This window comes from Excalfactoria chinensis, chromosome 6 (assembly GCF_039878825.1).
Source record: "Excalfactoria chinensis isolate bCotChi1 chromosome 6, bCotChi1.hap2, whole genome shotgun sequence".
Lineage (NCBI taxonomy): Eukaryota > Metazoa > Chordata > Aves > Galliformes > Phasianidae > Excalfactoria > Excalfactoria chinensis.
In genome coordinates, this window is record NC_092830.1 from 13,653,011 (window position 1) to 13,678,117 (window position 25,107).

At 37.7% G+C, this 25,107-nt stretch overlaps 1 protein-coding gene across 2 annotated transcripts in view; it reads right to left on the reverse strand.

The window, feature by feature from the left end:
• Positions 1-25,107, reverse strand: part of CTNNA3 (catenin alpha 3) — a 384,435-nt gene that overhangs the window by 27,184 nt on the left and 332,144 nt on the right. For both annotated transcript variants that reach the window (XM_072339610.1, XM_072339609.1), the window contains exons 14-15: positions 18,466-18,558; positions 12,866-13,047 (exon numbers count right to left, since the gene is read on the reverse strand). In XM_072339610.1, the coding sequence (XP_072195711.1) occupies positions 12,866-13,047; positions 18,466-18,558 (275 nt within the window). The remainder of the gene's footprint in view (positions 1-12,865; positions 13,048-18,465; positions 18,559-25,107) is intronic.

A 25,107-nucleotide genomic window follows, 5' to 3' on the forward strand; every position in this document is an offset into this window, starting at 1 on the left:
TGAGAATGTGTTTAGCTCCCTTAAAGGGGGAGTATTAGACTTTGTTCCATCTTTGTTCTTTACAGAAAGGGCATCTTTCTTCACAACTTTGAGACACTGAGTGCACCAAAACCTAAAGTGGCCTCCCTTTCAATTGGCTGTAGCTGATCATGCACAGCTAAGACATACTGGAGCTATTTAAACTGCTGTTTAATCACAGCATGGGATACAACTCCTTACCCCTAATTTGAGTCCTCAACCCCTATCCAATTGCCCCATGGAAAGCATTTCTTTTAGGGCAGGCAGTTACTTCTAAGTCCTATTTCATTGCTCTGTATCTTGAATACACTTCCTTTTGATACACTCTCACTATTCAGTCTATTTCATTGCCAGTGATGTTCATAAAAAGAAAAAAAATCAATACAGAACAAATTGTTTAAAATAGGTAGCTATACTCTACGTTGGTCAGACTTTATAAACCATCTGCTGTTCTTCACAGCCATCTGTAAGATTTCCTCATATTTCCTCATCTCGTGGAATTGAATTTCTCCTTTCCCAAATAATCATCAAATTGTGACACTCAAGAAGTTATCCAAGGATCCCATTTTACAGGTTTTTGCTGTATTTATTTTGTTCCTCAGTATGCTGAATATGTGTGAACCTTCCATTAATCTAATGATAACCTCAATGACAACATTAGCTTCATTTAAGAGAATACATCAGGCGTAGTTGTAGGGATGATCTCAATAATAACAAAATAAATATAGCTAAGGCAGGTACCTTCAAACAGCAACTTTTCAATTATCTTACCATGGAAGGAAGATGCTCCTGTGAGCTTTGAGATGCCTTCCATTAATTCTTACCTGTGCAGGTTATACCCATGTCATGTCTTCCTTCTGCCATTATAGATGACAAAGAACTACTGGATGTGTTTGTTCTACTATTGGTTGACATTGGGGGGGGGAAGGGGGGACAGGACTCAGATGACCTTAACAAATATGCAAAAATAAGTTGAACTTCTGTTTGTAATCTATGATGGAGATCCCAGATGTAGAGTTTTCTACCTTCACTATCTTCTACACACCTCACACCTAGGTAAACAACCCAGATACAATCTGTCAGTAAAGAATTAATGACATCACTCTTGTTGTGTTTCTGCTTAATGAGACTAGTTACATGACTTGGATAATCCCAAATGCTTGTTAAAATATTTACTCACTCTGAAGTCACATTCTCTTTATCTCCAGATACTGACCTTCAAGCAGTCAACTGGTTCACATAATACTGCGATACACAGCCTCAGTGGAACAACACCAACTGGTGGCCATCTAGCTCACAGAAACTCTAGAAGTACAATCCAATCCACGCAAAAGCAATCATCATTTCTCATTTAACCTTCTTTCAAGCAAACCGGATGGTATGTCCCTACACAAAACACAGGACATGACAAGAAAAATGCCACCTTTACACTAAGAAAGCTGAAACCTCTCAGCAAGCATCAGGGCAGTCAGGAGCTTGGGCTAGCGGCTTGGTGTGGACATACCTTCAGCCCTGAAGTGTGAAGTGTCAAGAGTTTAGTGGGACACAGAAGCATAGCTATCCACTGCACTTTGCAAATAGCTGTAATACATAAGAATCAAGATATGCTATGAGAACAAATGCCACTATCAGGACAATTTAAAGACAAAAAATTGTAACCTCAAGGGAACCAAAACATCATCCTCCAAAGGCACTGAACAGAGAACGTATTTAAACATGCTGAATGCTGCTGAAGGAAAAAAGTGTCAAAACCACCACTAGTCTAGGAATATGTGTTAACATCAAAGGTCTTGGTTTAACTGAGAGAAAGTTGAGACAGATTCCAGTCCTATTTTTAGAAGAAAAACACAGCAATTGAATACTGTTTCTGCTGTTCAGCTTGCTCCCAAGGTGAGCATTTCTGAATAGCTTTTCTCACAAGTACACACATTCAAAAAAGAAAATAAACTACAACAGTACTAAGTTAAAATGAAGCATACAGAAAATACAGTAAGGATGGGTGTCGTCCTGCAGCTTTTGGAAAGAAGTGTATTTTACTGATGGCTAAACCCTCATTCTGGGTTTGTTTATTCACCATAAAAATATCAACTGTTTCTCATGGACTGATAGTGCAGAAGAAAGTAAATTTTTGGTACAGTGAAGAGAACAGATTATACAGCTGAGCTAGTTTTATGAAGCTGAAGGCTTTATCTCTCTGAAATAAGGAAGGTTTCATCTGCACACCAATGAGTGTGACTTTAGTAAGTACTGCATTGCTGTCCAACAAACAGTCTGTAACCCATTTCAGGGAAGAGGGAAAAATAACAGTAAAACAATTATTAGGAAAGATGAGGTTCAGATATTGAATGTTCTAACCATGTTTTCTCCCTTCACCCTATAAATTATTTCTGATACAATATACAACCAAATCCAGGCACACAATTTGGAGAAGCTCTATCTGATTTGGGTACAGCTGGGTACTCCTATAAAATCTGCTTTTTAGGGTAAGCACATTGGAAAATGTGACCTATTCCTTCAAAGACATTTAAAATTCTTACAGAGATACCTTGAAAAACATTTTAAAAGTTCAAGTCCTTTCTACCTGACACCGTCTTTAATCAAAATAGGAACATCTGAATATTTGCATGATTGCCACCTCACTAAAATCAAAGCAGCTGTCTAGAGTTGTCTAGATTTATCACTTCCTGTTAATCAACAAATAAACCTCTGAAACGTGGCTGGCACTGCGAAGTCTATACAGTTTCAACAGCATTTCCTTTTACTTTATCAAATAACATCTCACCAATCTGTTTGTTTTCCACTGAACAACGTGCAACTACTATTGATCCTCTTAGTTTAAACAGCCAGTGTTGATTTTTATGTACCCGCAGAGGGTAATATCTGTACTGTCAATTTTGCCAACTCTGCTTTGACACTTAAACTCTGTGCTTGTATTTCATCAGCAGCAGACAGATCAACAGTACAGTAAGTGCATAAATCATCCCTTTTCATCCTTGGACAATAAGCAGACAAAGGAAATGCAGATATACATCATACTCTGGATAAGACTGATCTCTTGTAGGAGTGGCCAGAACTTTCCATTGAATCAGCAATGAGTATAGCAAAAAAGAGAAAGTAATATTTTATGTCAACTTTGCGGTCAACATTAATTCAGTGATGTGCTTATGCTTCCAGTGAAGGGGTTGGTAATAGCAGAAGTTCTTCTTTATTTCTTGGAAACCTTCCAAAAGTGTAGCTTCTAATTTCTGCTGATTAATTCAGAAAGAACCTGAACATATGGTGTTATAGCAAGAAATATATACAGCATGTGCAAAATATAGCAAATAAGTTCCATAAAAATAGATCTACATTGTATAGGAGAAAAGTTAGGAGAGATGCTCTGCCTTTTTTAATGACTACTACTTTATTTCTCAAAGAGATTTTGCCTGGCGTTTTTATCAAACAACAGCTTGAGCAAAATAAACAGACAATAAAGTCTTGCATCATGCCATGGAAGTACAAAAGACAGGCTTGCTGACGTGCCAACTGGATAATGTTACACAAAAACTGTCACAGCCCTGAACATTACAATAAGAACAGCAAACTGATGTGTCAATGATCATGACATCATTTCCAGTTTGGATACTGCCTGATCCAAAAGTTTGGACACAGAAGAGAAAAAGGGGAGAAAAAGCACTTCTCAACTGCAGTGTCATGGCTCTGATTGCACAGTTTCATCTGGGGCCTCCTCCATAGCCCACTTGCTCAGAAGCTCTATTAAAGCTCTGGCCTACACTCCTAACTATCATGTTTGTCCCTGACCTGATCTGAGTTACAGATCTCCAGCAGTATTCTAGTTTTACCCCCAGAGAGATGTTGGACCTACCTTGCTAGTAACCTGTCTCCTTGTGCCCATGTTGTGCTCTGACCACTTCTTTAGTTCTTAGATGGACCTTAAACCTGCCTCATTACTTGACTAGGATCACTGATGGATCATGCTAGGAGCACCCTGTGCTGCCTGCTACTTTCAGATGCTGTATGACTATGCTCTGGATCAGTGGAAGCTCTGCAGTTGCTGGCACTAACCTCAGGTCCAGGCTTTCCTCAGGAAGCAGCTGGCTGTCTGGCCTGTGTCCTAATAACTTCAGGATATAATTCCTGATGCCTCAAGTAGAAGGTGGAAGATATCCGTGGCTGGAAAATGAGCAGTCCCAGTCAGATTGCTGGCTAACTCCAATGATGTACACAGACAAATATATCTGCCTTACTCGTTAAGTTACATTTTGCTATGTATATACTTGGATATACTCAGAGGTCTTAAAGCATATTAAAGATTTACTATTAGAATTCTTCTTTATTTGGTGCTTGCTATTTGTTTACTTATACAGAAGGTCTAACCTTAACATGCCAGCAAAAACTGTAGATTTGTACTACACAGAAACACCACGTTTTATGGATTTAAGATCAGATGAAGGGGGAAGTTATTTACACTAAACTCTGAAATATTGCAGTGTTGCCCAGAGGCTGAAAAATATGGAATCTCCAGTCTTAGGAATTTTCAACCTGGACATGACTCTGAGCAAGCTGATCTAATAGTTTGTTATGAAGGGGCTGGATTGAATGACTACCACAGTTTCCTTCTTACCCTGTTTTTTCTATCAGTTGGTAGGAACAAATGCACAATGAGATAAGACTGGGCTGCTGGATAGGAAGGAAGCCCAGGTAATTAACGTATTTCCCATTGTCCACCTCTCAATCACATGGACTGTTTCCATGAAGGGTGTGAGGGAGAATAAGGAGCTTTCCAGTAGAGTATAGAAAGAACCTGTTTAAAAATGAAATCTAGCAGGTGGCAAAGGAATATGCCAGTATTATGAATGTTATGAGCTGACTGGAAACAGAAGCAGTAGGAGAGATGGCTGAAAAGATTTTGACAATGAAGGCAGGTGGCTTTTTCACAGCAGAAGTGAGAATGAAACTGTGTCAGGAGGTTGTGCTTAAAGGAACAATGAGATAACATGAGACAAGGAAGGAGGCTGCAAAAGAAGCAGACATAAAATTTAGACTTAAAACAAAGCCAACATGCAGACAAGTACATATATGTGAACTACCCTGTTTCCTACTTTGATGTTGACATAGGGCTTTGGTTTGTCCATTTCCTTTAACATCTCTAATCCAAGTGTGAGCAATGGTAAATTGTTTCCTGAAGACAATTACATGTGGTTTAGCTGCAACACTATCATGATAACATTGCAGAGGAAAGCAAGCAGTGCTGAATTCATTATTTTGATCATTAGCTTTTCACTGTATTGGTTTAAGTGTTTAACATGCTTTGTTAGTCTGAATAACAGCGAAGATTACATTTGGCATTCTCATCTAACCTCCTCGTTAGCTGCATACTCTGGCACTTGCTTGTTTCACAGTTTGAAAGCAAATTCTAACTATAATTTCTAACGGTATATAAAAATAGATTATATCTCAATACTTTCCCATGTTTATCTAATACCTCTACTATTCATGTTAATAATGCACGCTACAGAACAAAATAAATCTGTTCAACTTGGAGGAATCTTGGATATCTAAATATTTTGACTACAGACTGTGATTGTGTGCTTTCCATCCTCTCAGCCTGACCCTTATTTCCCATATCCCTGCTCAAGCAATCAGTACCAGTGGTGGTCATCATGGCTTCATCTGACCTAAGCAGACAAACAGCAGCGTCAAGGTCATGGTCCGGTCATGATGACATTAAGCTCAAAGTGGATTTGGAGGAACATGATAACACAGTAGCCTAAAGGGTAAATTTGGCTGTGTGGCTGGTCACAGTGCTGGTCAGTGTTATACTCAAGTCTAATTTGGATGAAACCGACAACTGTAGTCTGTAAGCAGACATGACTGAATTGATCACCTTACCGAGTAAATAAGGATAAAATGAGGAGACAAACAGCTGCTTGAGCTCTACTGCACAATACAATCTCCTCTCAAGTAGGGACAACTTTGAGGTTACACCTCCTGCAGAGATCCCGGGCATCTTGATGTCAAGAGATCACTCACCACTACAAATCTTTGGTAAGAGACTCAGCTTTGTAAGCTTTCCTAAGATTATGGCTTTAATTGTGCACATATAACCTATTAGACATAGCCCACTGACCGAGTAAGGGACTAGCAGTGGGTTCAGTTACACTTCAGCTCCTTGCCTCCTTGGTTCAAGGAACTTAGAAAGCAAGGGAGACTACTCAACCTTGTGAAAACCCCCAAACAACAGAATTCCTGCAATGGCACCAGCCTCTCAGCCATGTAATTATCAAATGGGTTTTCCTACTCCTCTCAGTATCTCTCCCTGAAACTGAACAAACACAGGAGAACACCACCTCTGCTCTTCCACCATGCACTAACCACCCCAATACACTGAAGCCCCTTTTGATAGCCCCAAGGCTTCTCTCAGCAACGTTATCACTGCCAGCAGGAACTGTCAGTAAAGGGTAATAATCAGAGGGGTGAATGAGGCCAGAAAGTCTTCAGGTAATGTCCCTGACATGTATCACTGCTACGCTCTTAAAACTGAAGTGAGTAATACCTCTATGACAATAATGCAGCGTGTTTAAAGAAATAAAAACATGAACCAAAATAACTTCATTCAACAAGCTGATCATCAAACTAAAATGAAGTTGTGTAAAACAAAACAAAAAAATTAGATGTTTTCCTTAGGAATTCTATCAAAAATGTTACTGTCAGAAGATGAGTGTCTAGTTCTTCAAAAAATCAGTACCTCTAAGAATTATATTGGGCCTTCAAAAAAAAATGAGGCCACAGCTATTTTTAATTGAATACTTGCTAGCATACATCCTCAGGAAACATAAACTCTTTACAATTAACTGATCTGCAAGACCACTGAAACAAGTATCATATGAATTATCATACTCTAGATAAATATCACATGAATGAAGTCACAGTACCATGCACAAAATTTGCTCAGACAAAATCTTTTGAGATGGAGAAGGATGACAGATGCAGGATTTTTGCCTTCAAAATGCTCTGTTAGTTGTGAAAGCTGGATTTATACACGTTTTAGAAGCTCTCACATTCAGGAGGAATGAGCAATACCAGCTGATTCTGCATTAGGTGGTATAATTTAACTTGACACATCTTGACACTTCATCACATATCTGAAGGACCATGTTTCTACTGGAGGGGAACAAGTGCCTGAGGCTACTGCTTAGTATACATGCAGTTCTGGCAGGACAGACAGTTAATCCTGCATGTACTGCAAAATCTTAGCAACAGAACTGCACAAACTGGAGTAGCTTAAATAGTAACTAATTCTAACAGTAAAACCTTATGTATTTTATCCGCTATGTTGTACCAAGTAAATCCTACCAATTCTGTTAATCAACACAAATATGATAAACCAGATGCAAGAATGTACACACACCTAAATTATTCCTGACTTAAAAATAATCTGTCTTAAAACATATTTTTATGTAACTAGGTCTAGTCAGTTAGCTTCAAGATAGGAAGCAGAGAGAAATTCACCTACTTTTCCACATAGATGAATGGGCCAAAATAACATCATGATGTCCTGCTGTTTAAATCACTATGTTTAAAATAAAAGGTCGTCTTTTTATCTTCTTACAATGCAAATGTTGAGTGTGTGGACTTTCAAAAGCATCCCAAAATGCTTATTGAAATGATAAGCTACGACTATTCGACTATTCTGATATGAGCAATGGAGGGAGAGGGGAGAATTTTTTATATATCACAAAACTGAACTGCATACGTAACGGCATTCAGTTTGTTCAGAGCTTTCAGGAATATAGGTGTTATTATGATATTAATAAAATATTAATGATAATATGTAATGCCACATTTTATGGCAGTGACTGGGTGGTGAACCAGGGAGAATAGGAATGTAATGCTTTTTCTCTAGATACATGGTCTCTTCAACCCCCATTAGGTACAGAACTGGCATTCTGCCCTCTTCTTATATCCCCTCTTCTTCTTTCCCAATCAAAGATGAGCAGAGACAGCAGCTGAACTGAGGCTCAGGACTGTGGTTGTTATCAGGTGCAGAGATTCACTAGATTTCACAGCTGCACTTGGTGCCTTAACCAAGACTGTTACAGAGAGAAAATGTCAGGGTATGTTGCAGCCCGTGAGTACTACCCGTATTAAGAGAACTAGATGATTTTGCTGGATTTATTTTTCCAAGATACATTCATTTCCTGTGTTTTGCTATTTTTACTATTTTTCTAACACTAACTTTGATATTGGCATCATTTTTTAAAATAATCATCAGTGCCAAGAGTAAATGAAATGTTTTCTGAAAAGCTGAGAGCTGCACTTAAAATAAAGATTCTTCATACAGTGCATTTTGAATCTCAGCAGACCTACAAAACATATAGGGGTAAAACTGCAGAGACTATTGCTTACTAAATATATATTACAAAAAAACAGACTGTGAGATAGACTTTATCCAGGCAGTATAAATCCTGAATTCACTGACTGGACCAGGTAGTCCATCCCCAGCCCTTAGCACATGCTGGCTAACAGCCTAGGCAGAAGCCCATTACTAGTGACAGTTTCCCTCAATGCACCTGTAAAAAAAACCTTGGGCATGGTGGCAATCTCTGCCATATACATGCAAAACTTATCTGACCACCCAGTTCTATTTTCCCTATCAGCAAAGCTTGATAATGAATACTAGCAGCAGCAGCGGTGATTTTTGCTTGTACTTTTCTAGCCAAGTTGAACAGAAATTGAATTATTTTCACCCAAATACAATTAAAACTATTACAGCAGATAAGGCAATTTCTGGCTATTCATCTTTACAAAAGACACAGTGAAAGGACAGTAGAGTCCAATTGACAGTACAGTGTAATGGACCTATGTGATTCAATACAAATTGCCCTCCAAATTTAAAGCTATAACTTCAAGCACATGAATTCTTTTCATCTGTGAATGTTCATGCTTTTTTTACATGAATTTGAAGGAAAATGTAATGTGAAAGGACACAAGGAAGAAAAAAATGCCCATTATACATGCACACAAAGATGTTGATATAGGTCAGCATTTCTGTCTTTTCACTCTTGCTTCCATTTACAGGTCACCCGGTTTACTTTTACTGAGAGAAAAAGGTGTATTTTAGACTCTGGTTCTAAGCCTATTTATTAGCGGTACATTCTGTTTCTATAAAATACAGCTTTGAAAAATATTAACTTGACAGGTCTTATGATAGTTTTGAATCAACTGTTTAGTAAGTTTTTATAAGCCTTTCTTAAGACAACTCCATGTCAAGTAAGTTTGCTGTACCCTAATGTAGCTGTATAAACTCTTTAGAGGTTTTTTTCCATTAAATTGCATTTTTTTTAATGTCACTTCCTTATTAGAAAGTTCTTCTGTGTCTGGGGTAAAAACTAAATCACAGGCCAAGAGTTTAACAGAAAGTACTGCACAGACTCTTCCCAGATAGATTCCACATCCTAACCTCCCCTTAAAAGTCTGTCTCTTCAGGTGCCAGTTCCAGTCTATTCTCTTTCATTTAGATAAGACTTGTCAATATAATGAAGCAAGGTCCTGTATTCTGAAGTCTAAGTAGCACGTTTATTTGTTTATATAGAAACTTTCCAGGAATCGTGCACCCTTCCATGTTTGCTTAAAAGCTTTATCCCTGAGCTATTTTTAATCTAATGAAAGAAAACTCATTCACTGTAGAGACAGAAGCTATTCCTTTAAAACAGTATATTCCCACACAGCTGTCTCCACTGAAAAAGTGGAAGCTCACAACCAGAACAAATGACTCCTGCTTTCTAACTGGTATCCACATGCTCTGGGTTGAGTTCTTGTGTTAATGGCCCTTATGCAGCTACGACATTTCAGATATCCCAGACCTAAGAACACAAAAGGGCTTCGGTGCAACTAAATGAACATTATGGAATTTAACCAAGTCTTCAGATGTTACATCACACACTGCACTGTAAGATAGTAGCAGACTCTGTACACCAAGAGAATTCAAAAGGGGATCTAGAAAAAGAAACACAAAATGCTAATCATGAAATCATCTAAGATGACCAACAGGAAAAACTATGAACAAAAGAATTCATTATAACTCACCCAGGAAACAGAATCCTTACAAAAGCTGAAGCACGGACTGAACTCATTAGACACATATTAGATTAAAAATGAATGCATTTGAAGGAAAACAAAATCCATTTTAGGTAATATGTGACACAAACATTGAAAGTCACTACCTACCAGAGTAAATTCTGATGTAATAAACACAAAATGTCATCATCTGTTATGTCTTCTGTGCCTAAGACCTTGAAATTACAGCTTGGATTGCTCAGTCCCTAAGACACGCTACCGCTTTCTGTGGCCTCAGCAGCCCTCATTCCTGGATTTTCAGGAAGGTAAGAAAGTCAGCTGTGCTCCTTGGTGTCATCAGCCACCTTTCACTCAGTAATTAGAGGAGCAGATCAACACCAGTTCACCTGTTCTTTGGCTACATCAAAGCCTTCATTTTATAACACTGCCTGGCATCATTAAAGAATAAACAATAGGAGAAATGATTTCAAAACATCCAAGGGTACACTCACACAGAGCATTCTAAAGGTGTTATGTGAGGGACAAAAGTAAATATATAGCTCAGAAAGTAATGCCTCCTATTTATTTCCATGTAAACTACAAAAGACACAAAGAACACAACACTATTTGATAGAGCAAATTCTCAGCTCTTTTTCAACATAGTCACCACCATCAGCTATGCATTTTCACCAGTGATGAGCAAGAGTCTGCATGCTCTGCTCGTCAAAATCTGCACCAGTGGAGTTGACCCACTGTCACCACTGCTGAAATGCACCACCCACTGCCTCACTGTGCTCACATTAACTGGTTGGCCTCCGTAAATGTTCAGTGAGCACAATGACCATCAGTAGATGCAACACACCTTTACTTTGTACGCACTTTCATGTCAGATGCCACTTGTCAGACTGCCCCTCTGCTGCCATCACAATGCAACATGTAACAGAATACTGGCAAAAAGTTCCAAACTCTACTGCAACACCACCAATGTTACTTAAGATGGAACTATGTACACTATATAGTAAGGATGTCTTATTTTCTCTTACTAACAGCCCTTGAAAACTAACAGAAATCTTACCACCAAGAACATACAACTTTAGCATCAAGCATATGATACAGGAGAGTTTTATATAAACCTGATTATCTCAAACTACAGTCTAAACATTCATGCAGGAAAATGATTCATGTACTTAACTAAAATTAGGAAGAGAACCATCATAATCAATGTTACAGTATCACAGATTTCCCTACTGTAAACTGAAATAAATGCTACAATTTCCCCTCTCTCTTCCCAAAAGATTTTAAGTTTTTCCTTAAGTTTTTCTACCAGAGACTCTGCACAGGTCCCAGTGGATTCCCTGGCAGTCAGGTGAAGGAATAGAAGGTGGTCTTGCACTCAACATTGTCAGTTAAGCTGTTTCCAACAAGAGAGCTACAGACACAAAACTAAGAGCATGAACTGGCCCTTTTAACCTCACTTAATCTGAAGCTAATAATTTAAAGAATTAATGAATGAGAGAGACTACTTCAAATGTAAAATTTGACCTTATGGCAGAATATTTTCTTTTACAAAGTTCCAATACAGATTTTATGCCCTTAAAGGAATACAAGGATTACAGAGTTCAACACGCAATTCTTTAAGTCTCTTTCACATGAAGCATTTGAAAAGGCATAGCACAATTAAATGCTGTAACTGTCTTCCTCTGAACAGGCCTTCACCAGAACTCAGTTTTTGTAGCTGTTTCAGCCCTATGCAACCCTGTTCTTTCACACCTCTGAAGAATCTGTCCAAGAGACTGAGGGTTTTTTTCCCCTATCTTATGAAATAACTTATGAGATATGAAGGATCTTGCAAGAGTGGTTGCGTTTTAAGGCCTTATGTATCAACAACTATTTCATTAATAACAAAGTGAAGAAGAAAAAGCACAACCACACATGCAAGAAAGAAATCTAACCACTATCTACCTCTGGTGCAATTCATCTGATGATGGAGAAAGAGACTCCACAGCCACAGCCTCTCTGGGCAGCCTGTTCCTGAGCTCTGCCACCCTCACAGTGAAAAAGTTCTTCCACTCGTTCATATGGAACTTCCTGTGTTGCAGTTATTGCCCACTGTCATTTGTCCTGTCACTAGGTACCACTGAGAAGAGCCTGGCCCCATCCTCTCAGCACCCACACTTTAGGTATTTTTAAGCATTTCTAAGACCTTCTCTCAGTCCTCTCTTGTCCAAGACTGTTTCATATGTATAATTATTGCAGAGCATATACTGTCAGCAAAAAGAAATACCAGCTTTGAAGGCTATCTACCGTAGAACATTTTGTTCTTCGAAACTACCCATAGCAGCACGATACAGCTTTAATGGAAGGCAGCTAATGCTATATAAAATATGCATGACTGAATGTATACTGCCAGACATATGTTCTTTACAGTAGGTTTTATGCACAACTAAAATATAGTACATGCTTGACAGTATGGTATGGTACAAGCAGAAGGAGTAACAGATGAGACAGAGCTACAACTTAGAATCAAGATGATTTTGCTTCTTTTTTTTCTTTCACTGAATGGAGAAGGACAAATGGAGCTCAAAACTTAAAACCTCCCTCCAACTTGTCAGTGCTACTAGCTAAGGTTGTCGAGCTAATTACATTAGCTTAGCCACTCAACTTTGCGAAGACATTGCCACTGGACATTAAAAAAAAAATAATAAAAAGTCACTATTTCCTGTCATAATGATATGACAATAGCCTCCAACATTTATAAGGATTGAAAAGCATTTTTTTGCATTATTACCTTGTAAAGTCAGTCATCTCCATCATAATCACACACATCCTTTTGGCCAAAACAATTATGTCATTGCTGGTATCATCCCATATTTCAATCTCTGCATCAAGCTTACTCTTGACTTTTTTGAAGTCAGCCACTTGCTCAGCTATCTTTTCCTTTTCAGCCTCTGGCAGTTGAGTCATCTTGGCCTAAAACATAAAACAGAATCATAGAATGACTTGACTTGGAAGGGAGCTCTAAGACTGTGCTGTAGGCAGGGCTGCACACAAAATAATGTTACTTACTTATGTTCAATAACGTTACCTGTCTGTGTCAGAGAGGTGTTTTTTTGTTGTTGTTGTTGTGATTTGGGGTATTTGTTTTCTTTTGATTGTTGGTTTTTGTTTGTTTGTTTGTTTTTAACTGGATATTAGTAAATACATAAATATAGAACAGCCTGAGCACTTCCAAATTTCAGCATCAGTACACAATCACTGGGTTGAACCAAATAAGTAAGGTTGCCATAATGGGAACAGCACTGTCCATGAAACTATTACTACTAATGTAGTAAGAGAAAGAAGAGAAAATTCTTCCAAACAGCTTGTATAAAATACAACTGACATGTTTTCCTTTTTTCTTCAAATGAAGGAGTCTAGGTTTTGTTAAGTGTGATATTAGATGCGCGTTACAAACTGCAATAATCTTTCAGGTAGACAAGATTAAAGAAGAAGGTTTAGTTGCTCTAAAACGTTCAGATGTGCTTTTCCTGGATGTTGTGTTGAGGAACATGGTTTAGTGGGAGCTATTGGTAACAGGTGAATGGTTGTATTGGATGATCTTTTAGGTCTTTTCCAACCTTGGTGATTCTATGATTCCTCTCTGCTGAGAAGTCTCCTTGGGATTATTTTAAGAACTGAGAAAGATTTCAAACCTGCATTTTCCATCTTCGAGGAAAATGTAGATTAAAGCCCTAGAAAATCAGTACGTGACTAAAGTTATCAAATAATTAGCTTGAATGCTAACAGAAAATAACCAATATTCAAATGAAGCCACAGCCAAACTGGGTTCAGGTGGCACACAGCTTTATACTTGGCTGCAGTTCTGGACTGAATTGTTCGCAAATATTTCACTAGATAAAATTGTTTCAAGTAAAGATTTACTATAGCTAGAGAGATATTACATTCCGTGTGCATTTACAGTATGGAATCAGAACATTTACACTGTAAGCATGTGTTCTTTCTACATTTAAGCATTATGCCTTTTCTTGTTGTTTGTAAGTGTTAATAAAAGTGTAATACATCAAGACTGACATAACTGCTGAAAATGCAGCATGGTGAGAAGAGAAATACTTTCCATAGTACTCTTATTTATGAGCAAGACCATCAGTTTGCTCCAGACAAGGGACAGATATACTTCTTTCAACAGAAAAAGGCCAGGTACTACATAAAAATAAACCAGGCATAACCAAAACCAACACAGATAAGGCAAAAAGGTATCTGATGCATGAGGATCTGCCAGGAAAAATTCAGAGCTTCTCCTACAACACAGAACAAACAGTTTTTATATTACTGATCTGAAAAATTGTGTAAGTTCACACTCAGAGCAGAAATACAACAAAACTAGTTTGCAATGAAACAAGTCTCTGCTTGGGACTGTGTTACTGCTGGTTTGTTTGTTTTAAGTACTATGCATTTTATTTCCATCTGGAAGTTTAAGTCTAATTTCTTATTTCAGGTGGATCCAAACAGCAGCACAGCTAAGGTTCAGCTCCCAGTAAACTAAAATGTGTAGTTATGTGGAGGAAATGATTTTAAATTGCAGCATTAATTTAGCTAAAACCAAAAGTTCCCCTTGCCAATCTTCTAACCAGCATCAGCCAAATCTAATATAATGCAAAACAGATTCCCTGCATGGGGACTCTCAGGAAGTTTGTGTTCTTTCTTAGCTCTGCAGACACTGATTCAGAAGCTTAAATTCCTGAGTGGCTGTTCCTGCCTGTTGACTGCCTGTCCAGAACAGAGCTTGTCTGCTTCTAATCACTTGTAATCGAACAGTAGGAACTATGTTCTGAGGGTGTATTCTCTTTGGTATCTCATCCCAAAACTTAAAAGTCCCGAGAGGTGATTCAAAACAAAGCTCAGGCTTCTCAGTTGACTCAGTATAACAAAAACATTAAGGAAATAATTGCTAGAAGTCACTGGAAGACAAAACTGAAATCTCCCTAGAAAAGGAAAAGCAGACTTGCATCAAGCCTTTGCTTACTATCCTAATGATTCTTAAACAGCGTTAGAGTTGATAGGCTGAATCCAATAAGTCACATAGAAATCATCATACCCACAAGTAGCAAAATATTCAAATCACAGGATACAGAATACTGGATATGAAAGCATGACAACCACATCAAGATTAAGAAAAGGCAGTTCTAGTAATTCAAAATACCTTACGTATTTAATGAATAACCTCATATATTTCTTTTGACATTTTAAAGAGTGCTTTGTGCATTCAATTTTTGGTTAAATAAAGGCTTTCCTTTATTATCTTTATTAGAAGGACACAGAGAAGTGCGTTATGAAAACAGCTGTGAAACGTGACATGCAAATCTCATAGTAAATTCCTTCTTTCAGATTTGTATCTGGAACTCAAATAGAAAAACCAGTATTTGAATGTTTACCCCCTGGGTTTTCTTTCATTTTCGCTGCTAGAAATGGTCATCTGGGTCATACTGGCTTTGGTACAGGAGCACTAAACAACTCAGCATGAGTAACTGACTACAGGCAATGAACTCATGACACAACAGTTCCTCTCATGCCCCCTCTCCTGACTCTGACCACTAATTTCTATACGTGTGTGATCCTGGCTACCAGAAGGTCTCTCAGAGGGGCTGAAGAACCGCCCCATGGACATCAATTATATATGGAGTAATGCCAGGATGACTGGAGGCTTTCTGCTCTCACTGGCTTTTCTATATACATTTATTCATTTTTCCTCTTCCTCCCAATAAAGCCTTTTCTCAGCAGAATCCCAACTGCCTTAAGTTTTACTATAATTTAAGAAACATTCATCTTTGGGGTATAATTATGTAAATGATTAAATGCATGTCTACGGAAAAGCAAATAAAAAACAGCACATAGATACTTGAAATTGACTGCATTGGTATTCTATGCAGATACCATATGTCCCACCAGGCTGGGGGGACCAAGATCTTTTGTTCTGTTCGCTACGGTGTTTTATAACTATCACTTTCTCTATGAAGTGGTCCACCACATGTATTATATAAAGCAACTCTTAAGACACTGTAATTATATTGCAAATATTTTGCAGTATATTCTTCTTTATAAAACATCATCTTCCAAACTTAAAATTGGAAGTTACAGCAGTGACTGAATTACCAGTTATAATCTGTATAACAGGTAATCAGCTTTATATGCAATGCATATGGTTTTCAAGCCATGCCATTTAAGAGGTTTTATTTATGCCTGAATTGCTGTGTCACAAGGTTAATTTTCCCGTTTATATCAATTACTGCAAATTATAGGCCTCCCAAAGTATGTTGTAATTGCAATCACTAAATTATAAAGTGTAACTGAGTAATTAAAGGAATACTTTTCTTGTTTTGTTATTAAAAAAAGAGAGAGAGAGAGAGAGAGAGAGAGAGAGAGAGAAAGACCTAAACCAAACCACATTAAATCAAAACATGGTCACCTCATGGTTATAGAAAGAGCTTCCTAAGAAAGATATGAAACAGACAAAAATAAAGATCTGGGCTACAGATTCAAAAGAACTGAAGTACCCCTTTTCATGCTGTTTTGAGTTGAAGAACACGTGCCTTGAAATACAAAAGCACAAGAAAGATGACATTTTATTGAGGAAAATCTGACAAAGTAATCCCTATTATATGTCAGTGACTTTCAGCTGGAATGAGACACGTTATCCAAACAAAGGCGGAAAGGAAACCACAATTCTGACAGTTCTTCTTTCATTTCATTTCTTAGTGCTTTATAAACACAAGATCATGAATCACACAATGACTACTCAGGTTGTAAAGCAACATAAGCACAACCATTTCCAACCTCCCTGTCATGGGCAGGGCTGCCAGCCACCAGACTAGGCTGCCCAGGGACCCATCCAACCTGGCCTTGAACACCTCCAGGGATGGGGCATCCATCCCCCTGGGCAGCCTGTGCCAGAACCTCACCACACTCTAAGTACAGAATTTCCTCAAAAACAAAGATCTAAACTAAATCTCCCCTCTTTTATTTTAAAATCATTCCCCCATGTCCTGTCACTATCTGTCCATGTACAAAGTTGATCTGCCTTCAGATCTCTTCAAGGACTGGAAGGCCAGTAACAAAATAAAAGAGATGTATGTACAGTCTAAGCATAGATATGAAGGGAGCTTATAAACAGGAGGGGGACTGACTGTACACAGGCAGACAGTAACAGGACAAGGGAGAATGGTTTTTATCTGAAAGTGGGGAGATTTACATTAGATATTGGGAGGAAAATCTTGACTCAGAGAGGGGTGAAGCAGTGGCACAGGTTCCCCAATTAGTGGATGTTCCATCCCTGGAGGCCAGGTTGGATGGGGTCTTGGGCAGCCTTATCTAGTGGCCAGCAATCCTGCCCATAACAAGAAGTGGAATTAGCTGATATTCAAGGTCTTTCCCAACCCTGGACAGTCTATGAAAAATGATGTTTTATTGACATCTATTTTGTATTAAAAGTTTGCCATTTTCCAACTAGCTGTATATCTTATAACGTCTATTATCGCAGTAACAGCAGACAAAACCAAATGTGAGAAAACTTATTGCTTTTAGTTAGTTTAAAAACAGCTAATGAAAGTCCTTCAACTTAAAGTCAAGTTTTGCTGAAACAGTATTTAAGATGGGAATGCAGATAAAAAATAATGCTTGCTAAACACACCAGTTTTGCACCAAAAACCTTTGTATTCCTCCAAAATGTTCAGAGGCTCTTTAAAAATGTCTGAATGTAAACAATAATCAGTAGTATAGTGAAGTTCCTAGATTAAATAATGACGTGAACAGCAAAACATAACTCAGAACTTCCAGAAATATTTAACCTAACAGTCCAATGCTATGTTAAGTTTTACATTTCATGGGTAATGTAGAATTTTCTATAGAAATCTATAGAATTGATTTACACAGACTCTCAGAATTTTAAGTCTGTAACTCATGCACAGTAGTGGCTAAGAATGCTGATATATCCCTTTCTCTGTGCAGGTGCAGTTTCTCCCACGTAGAGGTTATGTTTGGTTAATGTACATTGAAGACTTCAGAAAGACTCAGACATAAAAATTACAAATATCCTAACTTGTAGTAGTTCAAGCTATACTGACAAGACTATAACCTGCTAAAGCTTCACACAGAAGCGTAACAATTTTTCTAATTTACATCTTGACTGTGTTTTTATAAATTACACAATGTTTTTCTCTCTCAGGTCATACATATCAGTCATACGCCCTCTATACATTTTCAGGCATCTATGAAGAGCCAAACAAGATTTTAATAATTCACTGTATGAGTTTAAGCGGCTTCATATGAGAAGTAATACAATATCATTTTTTACCTCATCAAACTGCTTTTTATAAAAACTGATGTAATACATACCCTGTCAGTCTTCCCTTCTGTCTGAATACTTGTGCGACTACGTGCATCATGGTCTTCTTCAAGGTCAGATACATCTTCAAGCTCTTCGGGCGTCTAGGAAAAAGATGTTGAAACGTTATTCTCTCGTGGTTATTAAATTTGGTATTAATGTCAAATATTATATCTTGTTCTAAGAGAATGTCTGACAAACAAAAAACAAGTCTTGTTGTAGAACACCACTGCCTACTAAATGCTAATTAAAACCACATTCTGTCAGACAGCTTTGAACTAGATCAAAATAGCCATGATAACATTAAAGCTGAATCTTAAAGTTAGCAAGTCTGGAATTTATTTATTTTTATATCTCATGTTACTGCTGCTAGCAAGGGCATCCAGAAACAAACATATATGTGACCAGAAAGCACACGTTTTTTCCTACCTTGTCTTCCCTGTATTGAAACAGTGACACACTCACTGTAACACACTAATATGTGAAAGACCCAAACTGCTCGTGTTTGGAGTATCTCTCTGACATTATTGCAATGTACATACTGTACTGTGCACACAAACATAAGGACCTGAACTACTAGCATTCTTTGATGCCAATTTCTTCAAAACATTTGCCCTGAGCAAATTAATGAAAAAGGCTGTTTTCCTGATGATATATTTTCTGTATGAGTCAAATCTTGGAATTTATTTTCTACATTCCTATTTACCAACATATCATGAAAAAAAACCTGCAGGAGTTCTGAATTTTATCATAAGTAACTTAGTGAAATAAAGAACAATGAACAAGGCTAAGGAACACCCAAGAAAACATTCAAAGCAAGCTTAACCATACTAGCATAGCAGAGCACAGTGAAGCACACAACATTAAGAATTGCAAACTGTTTAAAAGTTAATATTGTCAATGCAATGGGATACTCAGAAAGCTTTCCTTCGACTAAAGGGATTAATGTTTTAAAGAAACAAATTTACACATAAATTCAAACTGAATGAAGAACTGGTGACAGATCTGCTGTTGGATGGTCTGCTATCAACTTGACCTCTAGAGTTCCATGCCATTCTTAGTTCCCCAAAAGCCTGATGTCCCAAGAAAAACATGAAAGGATGAGGATAATAAACCTACCAAAACATATGCAGAAAAAAAACACCCTGAAAATCATCATTACTTTTACCCAATTTTCAATCACATGAAATATGTACTTATTTAATCCACGGTAGCTATGTGTTTTCATCTTCTCATTTTTACTGGCAGGCTATAAGTAATCAGTATTTGTTGAGAGGAGCATTACAGAGTTGTGCTATTTAATTTTAGGTCCATAGCACAGTAGCAAAACTACATTAAACTGTATAAATCCATTTGCATATATTCCAGTCATTTGGGAAAGTAGCTCTGTGACCAGCAGGTGGTATAGGTGCTGCTAGACTTCAACACCAGGCTCAAAACAAGGTTTAAGTAGCACTCTTGTATTTCAAAGCACAGGAGAGGATTTTACTCGCTGAACAAAATAACAGTAATTTAAATGAGCTAATATTGCAAGAAATAAACAACTTAAACTGTTGCCCAGCCTGACAGCAATATAATCCTGGTGGTGAAAAGTACTGCCTAAATATCCTTAAGAAAACAGGCAGGCAGGCATTTTTGGGGGTGAACACAACTCACTTAGCTGTACACACTTTAATGGTAAAGAGGGAAAAAGGAACATTTTATTTTCAGGCAGAGGTTATCAGTGTCACAAAATATTTTGGATTTATCTTGATATTAGGCCAACTGAGAATTCCATACAATCCAAATGTTACTGGCCTGTAATTCTGAGAAATTCTGGTCGTTTGCAAAAAGCCTCTTTTTGACCCCCCACAAAAATACATTCAAATACACCCCTATGTGCTTAAGACTATAATCATGTTGTTTGCTGGTGACATGCTGGTGATATGTTAAACAGACAGTAAATGTGTATTTCTTTCCATATTTATGATTTTAATAAATCTGCATTCTCACTCTAAATTACAGTCGTGTAGTATTGATGACTTTTAAACTGTAATGATACAAAGTCAATACAACAACAACAAAAAATTACCACTCCTCTGATGAAGCCTTTACATTTGCTTTACTAGTACAGCATTATAGAAAATAATAATACTGAGGGCTGGCCTCAAGTTTTAGATTTCTGCCAGTCCTTCAAACTGTGTGAAGGTGTGCTCTTGGGCTTACTTGCTTTTCAATCCATGCTTTATAGAACAACATGTCTGACTCCTTTTCATGGAATTATCTCCAGTACACATTTGTATACGCATACCCTCCTCACAGATGATTATCCAAACAACTCTGCAGACCATTTACTTTTAAAGGTCACATACACTCATCAATCCTGCAAATAAAGTGTCTCTTTTTATTATGTCTGTGCAAACACTGAGCTATTTGTGGTATGTAAATTCTAGAACAGCAAAAAGAAATGCTTTACACACACTCTACAAGGGTCAGAATTTAGTCCATTATATTGCATACTGAGAACAGAATGGGTTTAAAGAGATTATCTGCTCTACTCAAAAATGTGACTAATGTCCATATTGGAAAATTTCATCATGTAAGGAATCACGTCATTCAGGGTAAGAATATATGGCATACATTTCACTAATGGGCCCTTCACAAATATTTATCTAGTGCATACTATTTCTCATGTTATTCACATTACCGCTATTGTTACATATTTAATACTGCCAAATGACAGGCTGCCAGAGTTTTGATACTCTAGAGGGAAAAGAATAAACTGCTCTCTTAATTTATTGTTCCTAATCAATTTATTAATAACTTTATAATTGTTGGAGTCTATTTCTAATTCACTAAAAGCGCAGTTCAGATTTTTGCTAAAAGAGATTATTTTGAGTGTTACTTTGAAAAAAAAATAAAAAAGAGCATTTCAGGGCAAATTAAAATACAATATTCTTATACTGTCAATATTATTAAATCCTCCTATTTGTCATTAAACATGATCATACAGCTGTATTTGGAATCTGTTCTTGGAACCTCCCTTAGAAGTTTCTTTCTCATATAACTTAAGGTGACAATCATTTAAATCAAGGACTATGACTTTGATAGCAGTGTTATCAACCTCTTGGCTAGGAATTTGTCATCAAGTAACAGTAAAAATATCATCCTGCAACATCCTGTACACATCACAGATAGTTAATCTTCAAATGCTGGTGATAAACTGTTCTTGTGACTAACTGTGCAAATAATTTTTATAGGCTTAAGCTACAATTTCCATTAAGATTAGTTGTGAGAACAGAAACTTCATCCAAGACCAAACAGTTTAGGAATTTATTAATGATAAGAATAAAAGATGATCTTCAAAACAGAAAGATGAAAGTATTTTCAACAGAAGAATTACCAACTAGATCATGTTATATGGGAAAGAGCTGAGGTTTTCAAAATAATAAGATACCTTTTCACTACTGGATGCCAGGCATTTCTTGTTTTTTGTTGGATTTTTTTCTTCAGTGAACATTAACTTAGTTTACAATATTCCACTCCAAGAGATTAGTACAAAAATGGTGTGATTAATCACCTTTACAAATCACTAGACAGATCGGAAGCCCAAGTAGGTGACAATCCTTGTGCTTTTAGTTCTTACTGGCAGTATATTAGGACTTTGCCTGTCCTGTTCAATATCTTTACTGATGACCTGAATGAGAGCATTGAGTGCACTCTCAGTAAGTTTGCAGATGACACCCAGTTGGGAGGAAGAGTCGATCTGCCTAGGAGGAAGATCCTACAGAGAAGTCTGGACAGGCTGGACTGAAGCCAGTGGGGTGAGGTTCAACAAGACCAAGAGCCAGGTCCTGCATTTTGGCCACAGCAAACCCAGGCAATGGTAGAGGCTTGGGGCAGAGTGGCTGGAAGACTGTAGAGGAAATGGAACTGGGGGTATTGGTTGATGCTCAGCTGAACACGAGCCAGCAGCATACCCAGGAAGGCCAGTGACATCCTGACTTGTATCAGAAACAGCATTACCAACAGGAGAAGGGAAGTGATCATACCCCTGTTCTCAGCTCTGTTGAGGTTGCACCTCAAGTATTATATTCAGTCTTGGGTCCCTCACTACAAGAAAGACACTGAGGCCCTGAAGCATGTTCAAAGAAGGGTAACAAAGCTGTGAGGGGTCTGGAGCCTTATGAGAAGGCCTTATGAGGAGCTGTAGAGAGAGCTGGGATTGTTCAGTCTGGAGAAGAGGAAGCTCAGGGGAGACCTTATAACTCTCTACAACTACCAAAGAGAGGCTGTGGTGAGGTGTGGGTTGGCCTCTTCTCCCATGTAGCTAGCATACGACAGGAGAAAATGGCCTCATGTTGTACCAAAGATTTAGGTTGGATGTTGGGAAATAATTCTTCTCCAAGAGAGTGCCAAGCTGCTGGAACAGGCTGCCCAGAGAAGTGGTGGAGTAATCATCCATGAAAGAGTTCAAAAAACACTTAGATGTTGTACTGAGGGACATGATTGTGTAGGAAATATTGATGACAGGTGGACGATCGGACTGGATGATCTTAGAGGACTTTTCCAAACTTGGTGACTCTATGATTCTAAGATAACAGTTATCTCAGTTAGAGGCCTGAGAGACAGGAAGGATGTGAGCACAGGAATGTAACTGAAAGGTTTAAAGTGAATTTCTGGTAAGTGGTTTCCAAAAGTCCTTTCTAAGTAGAAATTGGGAAGTTGCCACAACTTAAGAAGTTGGCACATAGAGTTTCAGCACCTATTTTCAATCCAAAGTTACACCTCTGCTGAAAACCTGCATTTCAGCTCTGGTTTTGTTCTTTCCTTCCCTGAGTTTGATTGTACCTCTTGGAATAAGAATGCCACTCTCACATAATGCCTAGAAGAATTTGAAACAAGCTTTACTCCTGATAATTCTGAATTAGTTATACTACTGCAATAGCATACAAACATTTTTGAAGTGTACAACATTAGGGGAAACTCCTTCAGTATTTACCCAGCCAATTTATTATGCACACTGTATGTGTATATAAAGTAAATTTCAATGTCTCATGCAAGAAATGAACGAAGAAATCAAAGCTAGGAATGGCACTGCACACACTGGGGTCAAATGATACATGTAAAATAAGGTTTATAGAAAAGGTAGCCGTAGCCACTTTGAACAAATGAAACACCGTGACAAGCAAAGAAGCTAATTTTTCAGTAGAATAAATTTTTCAACAGGTTCCTGAGGGCTCGCTTATGAACTTGGAAGCCTATTTCCAGATCTTTCATGGAGAGACTGAAAGTTTTCAGTGAAGCATGTTTTCTACAGCATTTTACAAAATAATGTAACATCCCAAGTAATAACAGAAAATATAATCAAGTACAGTTATAACCTGGCTCAAGTCAAGGAATATCCCTATTTATACTTAAGTAGAAACTTCACCACATTGCTCATAAGTTTCCATTTTAAACTCAACAACAAACAAAGAATATTAATTTTTAATAGAAGATATATGTTATTTTGCTTTCTGAAAATATATTCTGTTTCCTCTGTTTGGTTGACATACAGCTGCTCCATCTAGTGGGAAGCTAATTACAACATTTAATTTACAATAGAAATACCTTGTAATAATTTATAATGGAAATAATTTTTAAGGCAGTGAAAAGCTGATTTTGCAGTTGCTCTCATTTTTGCCATAAAACCTTTTAAATCCTACATGACCTAGAAATTTTATAGTTATATTTGAAACAGAATACTTTACTTACAAACATTACTCCAACAATTGAAAATGAGAATAGAACTTGTTTTCTCTATCACACCCACACATATGAAAAAGTACTCTAAAACTGCTACTATAGGACTGGCAAACTCCCGAGGTAACAAAGGAGTTGCTTTGCATTGTAGTCTTCAGAACGTCATAATGGTTTCCATTTTCAAAAGAAGGTTAGAAAAGCAAATTGGAAAAATACAGTACATTCAGCATCATTCAAGTCTCAGGGAAAATGATGGAATGACTCCTCTTAAAACACTCTTCTGGGCACATGAAGGACAAAGTAGTGACTGTGAACAGCCTCAACAACTTGAATGCCCTGTACAACAAACTGACCACGTTTCTGGGTGAGAGAAAAACAATAGATGTCCTTTAGAAAGGCTTTTCTGGTCATCTCCCAGGTTTTGTAATCAAGCTCTGTTATTAAACTTTGAATGACTACATGGTTAAGAACTGTTCAGATATCCAGGCTCACAGAGTTCATAGGTTTGTTCAGCCTGGTGGCTGACAGCACAAAAAGTACCACAGAGAGTCTATCCCAAGACCAGTTAAATACGACATCCTTACTATGTCTGGGGAAGATTATGGAGTGCACTCAGTGAGTTTACAGATGACGCCAGATTAGAGGACCAGTCAATACTATAAAGAGTAGTTCTGCCATCCAGAGACAATTATAAGTTTGTAGGAATGGGTTGACAGGAAGTTCAAAAATGCTCAAAAAGAAAACAGCAAAGTCTGGCAGCTATGAAAGAACCCTTAGCTATAAACAGAAGAAGCTGTAGACTGTCTGGCTTATCAACTGAAAAGGACCTGGGGATCCTGGTAGAATGCAAGCTGCATGTAAGCCTGCAGTGTGCCCTGGCAGCAGGGAACATCAGGAGAACACTGGACTGCATGAATCACAGTGCAACC